Source organism: Fusarium pseudograminearum, chromosome 1 (assembly GCF_000303195.2).
Source record: "Fusarium pseudograminearum CS3096 chromosome 1, whole genome shotgun sequence".
Taxonomy (NCBI): Eukaryota; Fungi; Ascomycota; class Sordariomycetes; order Hypocreales; family Nectriaceae; genus Fusarium; species Fusarium pseudograminearum.
The window spans coordinates 4,764,270-4,774,106 of NC_031951.1; the positions used below are offsets into that span (position 1 = coordinate 4,764,270).

Genomic DNA, 9,837 nt, shown 5'->3' on the forward strand with positions numbered 1-9,837 from the left:
CCTGTTATTTTCTTTTCTTACGATACACACTTTTGTTTTGCAGATAGATATGTAACGCGTTTACTACAGGATGCAGGTCCAACAGCCTGTGTAGGAACGATACCCCCAATGTTAGGATAGCCATTAGTATTAGCAGCGATAGAATTTTTTTTGATACGAATATTATGTCACGATACTTGTCAATTCTCTTGTCTTTGAAATGTCGAATGTGTATGTAGCCTCTTCTGTACTGGAAACTTGTTTCAAGAGTCATAGTATGCGTGCGTGTACTATTCATACTTGGCCAACTTCTGCATCTAACATTCAATTTGAAAACAGGCGAGTTGAGAAAGTCAACAAGTGGTTTCTTTTAGATATCCTGGCTCCCCTCCTCTTTTCTGTTATGAGACCTGTAAAGCAAACACAAACGCTCACTCGGCAGATGAACACGGCAAGTTCATATCGTAGTGTTTCGATTCTAATCCTAGCAATGCTGGCAAAACCATATCTCTTCTCAGTAATCACATTCATTCCCGCTTCCTCAATCGCTTCGTCCGTCGGAGCCATTCGGAAGACCGGCTGTATTGGGTTCCTGGTGGTGATGTTCGCTTTTGGGTTCACCGCCCGAGGCGAAGGTACAAACACAATAGCTCGATCGTGCTCTTGCATGCCTCCAGTATGGCCGCTATTCTGAATTTCACTTCACGCCTGTGTCTTGTCCTTTAACTGTGATGAGTTGGACTTGTAGAGCAGCCAAGGCTAACGCTGGGACAGCGGCGCAGTCGGAATATCAGGCTACGCACTTGAATAGTGTGTCCAAGGAAAATCCGTAAACGTCTATTGCCCTCAGCCGCCGTTTGTTGGGTTGGAGTTGGTGGCGGTGGCAGCAGTAGCGCCCTGGTTATTGCCGCCGGAGTCCTTTGCCTTGCTGCCTCCACCTCCACCTCGGCCACGTCTACCTCTGCCAGACGTCTTCTCTGGTGCAGGAGATCCAGCAGCTGGCGTGGTCGCAGGCGCAGGCGAGTTCGCATTGGTAGGCTTTTTATCCTTACGTTCCAGAACCTGAACAGTGCCCTGTGCAACGGTAATGGGGCTTGCCGTAACGGCCTTTACGAGACCGTCGTGCTCGGCAAAGTCAACATAGGCGAACCCTTTGCGCTTGTCAATCTCAACGAATGTGATGGTTCCGAATGTTGAAAGTGTCTGCTTGAGTAGTGCCTCGGTAACTCCCTGAGAAGGATTGGCGTGCTTGACGAAGCCACGGGTAGCATCAGGAGAAACAGTAGGGGGTTTCTTCTGGGCGCTGGCTCCCTTGTTAGAAGCACTTTTGGAGCTACCGGCTGAATTTTCGGTCTTCGATCTACCCCCCTGCGTGGTTGGCGGCTGAGGTGTGCTGGTTGCTGGTTTCGCTGGCTGACTAGATTCGGCTTCGTTGCCTTTCTTCTTTAGAAGAACAATCGGGGGACTGGGTGCAGCTTGGGTTTGTCCTGAAGGCCCTCCTTTATTCTTATCCTTCTCTCTGGTGTTGTCCTTCTCATTATCCCTTTCCTTGTTCTTATCTGCGTTCTTACCGCCACGCGTTCTACGGTTAGGTTGCTGCTGTTTGCTGGAGTTCCCAGCGGCGCCTCTGCCCTTTGCAGCTGGCGTCTCAGTCTCGTTCGATTTGACCGGCGAAGCTGGGGGTTCAGGATTGCTAGTTTTAGCATCTGTGAGAGCTTGGTTTTCCTTTTCTGGTGTCGTCTTCGTATCCGCATCTGCTTTGGCAGCGTCTTGGCGTGCTTTCCTGTGCGCACTTCCAGGACTAAGGCCAAGGTCTCGTTGTAGGATCCTTGCGGCAGCCAAAATTCCCGCGCGTCGGCTCTTGGGCGCTGCCTCCTGAGCGTTGGCGTCGTTGGCCTGGTTTTTAGAGTTGGCTTTCGAACCATCCGCATTCTGTTCGGAAGCTGCCTTTTTGGTGAGAATCTTGACAGTCTCCTTGGGCGCCCTGTCTGCCTTGTCGGGTTTAGAGTCTTTGCCTCTCTTCCTTCCAGAATCGTCCTCCTTGGATGCATTCTTGCCCTTTCCACTTCTCGAGTCTCCTTGCCCATGCTTTGAGTTTTTGGAAGACGTGCCATCCTTCACGTTCTTTGCCTTTTTCTCCTTAAGATATTCGATAAGTGGTGTTGTCGTGACTTTATTCTCTGATTTTCCAAGATCATCACCCTCTTCCCCTTCGTCTGGTTCCTTTGGTGGTGTTGGGTTTGCAAGCTCTTCCAGAAAAGCCATGAAATCGGGATCTTGGTCGATGGTTCCTTGACGTGCATCAGTCCGTTTCTTGGCGCTCGGGACCTTTTTATAAATGGCAATATCAAGTACGGGGGGGCCGATCAGAGACGGGCTGTTGAATGACGCTTTTGCATCTTCCCAGACGGCATTCCGTACTGCTTCGCTCAATGGCAGGATATCATCCTTTCTCATCACATGAACGTAAGCGCGACCTGGCCGAGAAGGTTTCGAGGGGCTACAAGGCAAGTTAGCACCATAAGTGTTTTGTAGGAATATCGTGCCGCATACTCTGTAGAGATCTTTCCTTCTGCAAAACAAAACCAATCAACCTTGCCTTTGCCCACCTCCCATTCACTTCCAAGTATGGATGCGAATTCTGCCTCGGTCATTCCAGGAGGCAAACGGCGTATCGTGAGTTTCTCGCCCTCATTATGAGCCTTAGTTCTGGTGGGTTTGGGAGTCTCGCTTTCATTCGCAGGCTTTCATCATGGTCAGTTGGGGTCTCATCATTCATTCTGAATTGGAGTGATGTCACCTTGTTCGTCTCTGTGGATCTCGTATTAGAACCTCTTCCCCTGCCCTTTCCATGAGAACTGTTCTCTTGCGGTCCCTTGCCCTGAGAGAAGTCAGATATGACAGTCACTTAATCATTGATTGGCAAGGATAAGGGTATACCTTTGTTGATTCGGAATTCTGATTCGCTGAAGCTTGGGAGCCCCCATTTGCCCGTCTAGACAAGACCTGTGGTGCTTGAGCTGACATTTTGCATGCCGTGACTATCTTCCCAGCCGTTATCGCAGCGCAGGTTGATACTGCGAGAAGGCTTGAGCGAGTGGGTGAGTGAACGAGTGCTGTGAGGCTTGATGAGTCGCGCGGCCTTACTGCCCCGCCAGTGGGCAGTGGGGCGTTCTCGTTCCTGTTCTAAGAGATGAGATATGCGATTATCCACCAGATAGTGAAGCTTCCTCACGTGGTCAGTGACTTTGTTGTGCAGTATATGCGCACAGCATAGAGTAAGAGATAATTCCAAGTCAAAAACTATCCTAATCTGGAGAAGCTCAAAGAATTCAGCACAGAGAAGTTGTGATCGGAGCAATGCACCTTTGAGTGTCACGGCCGAAGAATTCCCGGTGTTTCACTATCGCACCCCTCCATCATCCATAGGGCCTCCCTCAGGTCCTGTCCATCCATCCAGCCTCCATGCCAAATTCAAGCCCCACCCCCATTCGCCGCCGCATGTGTACCACTACCACTACCACTTACCTAACCTAACCTACCATCATTCGCAATACAGCCGACGCTGGGCTGATAGATCCTTCCCCCGCTGTCATCTTCCTCCTTGCCCTTTCGACTGGGCATGCTTGATCATGGCTTCAAGCGTACCTCGACCGGGCCCTGCGAACTTGGGGCCCAATGCTGGTCTTGATGAATGGCTCGAGGAGGCCAAGCAGTGCCACTATCTGCCTGAGCGTGTTATGAAGGAATTGTGCGAGAAGGTGAAAGAAATATTGATGGAAGGTGAAGACCGCCGGACTCGAACTCGCCACTGACCTGCAGCTTTTGCTGACTTGGTATCTCAGAATCCAACATTCAGCCAGTCTGTACCCCCGTCACTGTTTGCGGCGACATCCACGGCCAATTCTACGATCTTCTCGAGCTCTTCCGGGTATCTGGCGGTATGCCGGGCGAGTCCAACGTGCAGGCGCCGAAGACAGCTACCACCGTCATTACCTCGGACGATATCGAGCCACCAACAGAGATTACAAACCCCAAGTTGAGGAAGAAGATAAAATCTTCTGGCGAGAATGCAACGTCCAGTGGCGCGGAAGAGGTCGAGGCAGGCGAGGCTGACGAGGATCCTGATGCGACCATGGCGGACCGTCTAGAATCTGGCGTCACAGTAAACTCGACAAGTCAAAGCGCTGATAATCGATATATTTTCTTGGGAGATTTCGTGGATCGAGGGTACTTCAGTTTGGAAACGTTCACATTACTAATGTGCCTGAAAGCGAAGTAAGCATCCCTGACTAACATTCGCGTTTTATGTGGCTAACCACATTCCACAGATACCCTGACAGAATAGTCCTTGTCCGTGGTAACCACGAATCTCGGCAGATTACCCAGGTGTATGGTTTCTATGAAGAGTGTCAAATGAAGTATGGCAACGCTTCAGTCTGGAAAGCCTGCTGTCATGTGTTTGATTTCCTGGTCCTTGCTGCCATCATTGACGGCGAGATTCTCTGCGTTCACGGAGGTTTGAGTCCAGAGATTAGGACAATCGATCAGATCCGAGTTGTTGCGCGAGCACAAGAAATTCCTCACGAGGGTGCTTTCTGCGACTTGGTATGGTCGGATCCAGAAGACGTTGAAACCTGGGCTATCAGCCCTCGTGGAGCCGGATGGTTATTCGGAGACAAGGTTGCAACCGAGTTCAACCATGTAAACGGACTGAAGTTGATCGCTCGAGCTCATCAGCTTGTCAACGAGGGTTACAAGGTATTTAGCGACCTCCAGCGCTACAAGCATTACAGCTAACAATCGCCAGTATCATTTCCCCGAGAACTCGGTAGTGACTGTATGGTCGGCGCCCAACTACTGCTACCGTTGCGGTAATGTCGCTTCCATCATGGCAGTGGACAAAGACTTGAACCCCAAGTTCAGCATCTTTTCTGCTGTTCCAGACGACCAGAGACATGTCCCAGCACTCAAGAGGGGTCCTGGTGATTATTTCTTGTGATGAAGGATGGTGTACGCATAACGGACTTAATGGCATAAGTTACATGTAGAATAGCATAGGGTCAAAATACCCGTGGTTTCGAGGTGAATTTTGTGGGAAATGGAATGGATACTCACGGTTTTGGTAGAGTTACTATAACAATTACGGTCAATACGAATACTTGCTTCATTACATGCATTTGCTGTGATTATCGAGTACGGAAGAGAATGTTTGTTTAGGATTTTGATGTTTCATCAGGGCACCAGCTAATAGAAAACTTGATGCCAGACTCGGGGTTGAACATGTAACCAGACAGTTGAACTATATTAATTTGAGCAAATTTGATTTTGTTTTTATACCAGTGGTTGAGCTCTCCTCACGTTTATCAATCTCAAATGCTGATGATATCTTGTCCTGCCCATTTGTATCAAACCTCTCAAGTCTGTGGATAGCGGTTTAAAAACTCCACCTGCCATCACCATGCCAAAACCAAAAGCTACCAAAGGAAACCCCATCCATAATGCAATCAGCGAGTGGTTGGATTCAATCTCTCTTGAAAACACAGAGTCAAACTTGACATGGAGAGCCGACCTCTTGGCCAGCGCGCCAAAGCGCTTCACAGTCTATGAACCCATGGCTCTTCTGCCGACAGGAAGCTTCACATCTCAATCCTGGACAACGCTTTTACAAAAGGTTGGCAAAGATGCATGTCAAAAACTTTGGTCCGGAATTTTGGAGCAAATTTCATTGCAGGGAAAAGATACATTGACTCATCTTGCCGTAAATGAGGGTATTCCTTTGCACAAAGCAGGAGTGGAGGCTGACGAGAACGTTCGAAGAAGCCCAAGTGGGCTGCGCACTCTCTATGGAAATTTCGGCCCTCAAGATGCCCCAGCCGAGGAGCCCTCTCAAAATGATTTCGACAAGACACTGTGGGCTTCGACGAAACAGAATGGAATATTCCAGACCTGGGCGCCAAGGTGGACTATGTTCAGTCGAGGTAATGTCAAAGAAAAGGCAAGACTGTTGGATATGGGAAACAAGATACTCAAAGGCACTTGGGCAGTTGATCTCTATGCTGGTATTGGGTATTTTGTCTTCTCGTATGCTCGACTTGGGATGAGGGTTCTATGCTGGGAGATTAACCCGTGGAGTGTGGAAGGGCTGAGGCGCGGCGCTGTAGCAAACCGATGGAGCGTACGAATCGTTCAAGGGAATGACCTAGCCTTGCCAACTGAGAAGATTGTCGACGGAGGGGAGCAAATCATTGTGTTTCTCGAAAGCAACGAGAAAGCTCTGGCAAGAATACAGTCACTACAGAGTAGTAGGATTGCGCAAGATGTGCGACATATCAACTGCGGCTTTCTTCCCACGAGCGAACCAACTTGGCGAGACACATGGAATATTTCTGCTCCAGCGGGTGAGACATGGCTTCATCTCCACGAAAATGTCGGTGCCAATGACACGGAAACAAGGCGTGAGGAAATTCAGCGCAGATTCGATGATTGGCAGCAGGGAACAGACAGGGCGGCCAAGGTCGAACACATAGAGCAGGTCAAGACATTTGCGCCAGGCGTATGGCACTGCGTCTTTGACGTTCATGTTTACAAAATCTAGATATATCATGGATGATCATGACTGTTATCTCAACATTAAGCTTCAGTACAAATATTCTCATCCATCATGATGTCATATAACACTATCGCACCCGAGTTCCTGTCCCAGAAATGGTATTCTATGCGAAATACAGTTCAACTTCGTCATCTATCGTCTATTGTCGTCGGAACTTTTGAGGAATGTTGGCCTCGACAATGGAAAGCTTCTGCATCGCCTCGAGGCGATCTTGGGCATCCTCCATCTCATCGTGCTTCTTAAAGTGCTCAATGTCTTCGGGATGTGTCAGGTCCTCGAGCTTGGTGTTGTCGTCGTGGTACTTTTCCCAGTGGTGAATCTCGTACTCGTACTCGTCGTCACCGTGGTGTCCAGGACCGGTGTTCAAGTCGGGGAGTGTTTTGCCCGAGTTGATATAGTCCATCCACTCCTTGCGACTAACCGAAGAGTCGGAATCCTTGTCGAGAAGTCCTAGTAGAATATCGCGAACCTCTTCCTTTCGTTTATCGCCCATGCCCTTGTTTGACTCGTCGAACAGACCGTATGTTCGCATAAGCTCGGCAGCTTGCCACCAGCCGTCGCCGTTGTAGTCGTGGAGGGTGAAGAAGGAGTCGGCGTCCCAGCCCTGTACATGGTGCTCCTCTGCAAGAAAATGATGTCAGCATCATTGTAAAGCTATTGAACAAGGTAAACAACAACATACCAGCCATGTGTTTGGTCATCCAATCGGCATTGGCGTCGACGATAGGTTTCTGCGAGTGGGCAAACACTATGGTCGCAAAGGAGACGCTGAGGAAGATACCAGTGCGCATTATTTCGGATATGTAGAGGAGATGATACAGAGGAAGAGAAGATTGTCCAAACTTGCGCGATGCAGGTATTAAAAGGCAATTGGTGGTTGGATAAGCCAAACACAATAAAGGAGTGATGTTCAATGGACACCTCCAGGTGAACGTGGTCGGTAGGATAGGTAGGTCCTGTCTGGATTTGGAGGTGGCCAGGGGTACCCGAGCCGCTAGAACAGAACCGCCAAAGCTTAAGTGCAAGGATAGAAGGGACCTCCAACGAATGGGCCTTTGTATTGGAGATCATGGCTTGATTGATATTCTGTGACCGTTAAAGGTATGCAAACTTAAACTTAAAACGGCTTCAATAATGGGCCTCGAGCATGAACAATTCCTCTGCAGTCCATAGCATAATACAATCCTACGCTAGGCCGGCTTTTATCTTGCGATATCCTCTAATCCCAACAAACTCATCCATACCCTGTCTTATCGAGGCGATCGACAACAAAGTCAATTGGCGGGGTGATCCATTAAGCTATGGCCAATATCTCGTGACCAGGCGTCAAAAGTTGGTTGCTACGTAACGCGTCCTATCTCTTGGCCGCGTTATCAACTTCCAAATATTAGTTCTTCCACTCACAAGCTACGTCGCAACCTCACCGCCACAAGAGGCCAAAGTCATCACCATGAGTCGTCAAATTGAGCAGGCATTGCTCTCTTTAATGCCAACATATGGCTCTGATTTACCACCATCCCTTGTCGAGCTGGCAGGTTCTCTGCTCGCCCAGTCTCGGCATCGAGCGAGCGCTCTCAAGACAGAAGAGGAGATTGCTAGATTATATGCTTGCGCAAACATTGCTTGCGATCGGTATGTTATTCGTATGATATTTTGAGCTATGTAGGCTCATATGATGATATTAGTTTGAAAATTACTCTTGATCTTCCACCTATTGAGCCTCGACCACCGATCCCACCCCGTATTTACAACCGTCTTTACACTCATCTTGACAACATTCTACCAAGTAGCGCTTCAACTCCTGGACGAACCGCTGCCGGAAGAAGGACACCAAGTTCAAGGTTTCGCAATAATGGCGGTTCACCTGCCGACCGGCCACTGCCATCGAGGGGAACCCCGACGAAAGAACAAACCCTCGCACAGTTCAGAACGCCTTCAAAGGGGGCAAGCGGAACCGCGAAAAAAGCCACAAGCGACCAGCAAACCTTTAGGGGCATCAATCTTCATGGATGGATTCAACCAGTGACGAGATGGGTATGTGAAGAGACAGACCACAAGAAACTCGCCCCCACGATTCTTGCTGGTCTGGAAACTATAGTTACACCAGGAGGTCGAAGAACAGGAGACGAATGGGTGCTGCAGAATGTCACAGCCTTGTTCGCCGCAATCTACTTCTTCGTCACCGTGCACGTCAAAGCTCTTGCGTCAGGAGAAAACATTGATGGAGAAGGATATGTCCCTCTACGAAAGGAGATTCTTGCTTTGCTCACCAGGGCAAGGCAGGAAGTCGACGTTAAGGGGTTACCAGAGGAGAATGCTTGGGAAGATTGGTCAAATATCAATTCGAAGGAGTTCGATGATGCAGTTGCCAAAGTCAACGAACGTTCATGGCTCACTGGTGATTGGTATCAAGGGATCGCAGACGTCGTCAAGCTGACTCAAAGAGGTCACTTTGAAGATGTTGCGATGCTCGACGATGAGACCATGCCAAAGATGCAAGTCAAAAAGGCAGACACCATGTTTCAAGACAAATACGACTTTCTAAGCGATGCCAGGCGAGCAGAATACGTGCACTGGGAGAAGGATATTTACGCCAAAATTGCTCTATCGACGGGCACGGCTATGGAAGTAGATACACAATGAAGGGCCGAAAGACCTGCTTTATACCCAACACAATGTTGGAATACGAACGTTTCCTCTTTTCATTTTTTTTTTCAACATAGGAGACCCATCATATCGCTGTCTAGTTATACATGAAGCTCTTAGGAAGAGCGGCGAGCGCGCCTTTGGAAACCGTTGTTCTGGTTCCTGCGACCGAGGCCCTTACCAGGGCCGGCAACGAAAGTGGGAATGTTGGAATCAGTCTGGCTTCCGCGTCCGGGCTGAAGAAGGCCACCGGGGAGGTTTCCTCTGCCGCTGCCGGCACCTGGAACCTCGGGGGCAGCGTTGGAGTCATCGTTACCGCCGCCGAGTCCAGATGCAGCTGCAGCAGGAGCTCCAGATGGTGTAGCAGGGGCATTGCCACCCTCACCGAAGCCGTTACCGGGTCCAGCAACAAAGGTAGGGATGGCACCGCTAGGTGCGGCCAGATCATTGGTAGGCAGAGTGCCGCTGCCGCTGCCAGGCGCCTCAGTGGGGGTCGCAGGAGCATCAGAGGTGTTGTCGTTATTGTTGCCGTTGCCGCTACCGTTGCCAGCGCCGGCCCCAGGGGTGGTAGGGGCGTTGCCACCCTCACCGAAGCCGTT

The 9,837-nt window shown here is 49.7% G+C and overlaps 5 protein-coding genes across 5 annotated transcripts, besides 1 other annotated feature; 3 read left to right on the forward strand and 2 right to left on the reverse strand.

Annotated features, from left to right (window-relative positions):
- Nucleotides 1–19: part of a repeat region that runs on past the window's edge.
- Nucleotides 20–825: 806 nt separating this feature from the next.
- FPSE_08489 (uncharacterized protein) lies at nt 826–3,006 on the reverse strand (the record flags this gene model as incomplete). Its single annotated transcript, XM_009261607.1, has 4 exons — nt 826–2,479; nt 2,533–2,723; nt 2,780–2,860; nt 2,920–3,006. 4 exons carry the CDS (start codon nt 3,004–3,006, stop codon nt 826–828), a joined length of 2,013 nt encoding a protein of 670 aa, XP_009259882.1.
- A 605-nt stretch (nt 3,007–3,611) lies between these two features.
- Nucleotides 3,612–4,981, forward strand: FPSE_08488 (uncharacterized protein; the record flags this gene model as incomplete). Its single annotated transcript, XM_009261606.1, has 4 exons — nt 3,612–3,762; nt 3,825–4,257; nt 4,311–4,740; nt 4,790–4,981. The coding sequence occupies 4 exons, from the start codon at nt 3,612–3,614 to the stop codon at nt 4,979–4,981; spliced, it is 1,206 nt and encodes a 401-aa protein (XP_009259881.1).
- Nucleotides 4,982–5,440: 459 nt separating this feature from the next.
- On the forward strand, nt 5,441–6,577 carry FPSE_08487 (uncharacterized protein; the record flags this gene model as incomplete). Its single annotated transcript, XM_009261605.1, has 1 exon — nt 5,441–6,577. The coding sequence occupies one exon, from the start codon at nt 5,441–5,443 to the stop codon at nt 6,575–6,577; it is 1,137 nt and encodes a 378-aa protein (XP_009259880.1).
- Nucleotides 6,578–6,731: 154 nt separating this feature from the next.
- Nucleotides 6,732–7,383, reverse strand: FPSE_08486 (uncharacterized protein; the record flags this gene model as incomplete). The annotated part of the gene is made up of 2 exons (XM_009261604.1): nt 6,732–7,213; nt 7,275–7,383. The coding sequence occupies 2 exons, from the start codon at nt 7,381–7,383 to the stop codon at nt 6,732–6,734; spliced, it is 591 nt and encodes a 196-aa protein (XP_009259879.1).
- A 659-nt stretch (nt 7,384–8,042) lies between these two features.
- On the forward strand, nt 8,043–9,235 carry FPSE_08485 (uncharacterized protein; the record flags this gene model as incomplete). The annotated part of the gene is made up of 2 exons (XM_009261603.1): nt 8,043–8,224; nt 8,278–9,235. 2 exons carry the CDS (start codon nt 8,043–8,045, stop codon nt 9,233–9,235), a joined length of 1,140 nt encoding a protein of 379 aa, XP_009259878.1.
- Nucleotides 9,236–9,837: the final 602 nt, after the last annotated feature.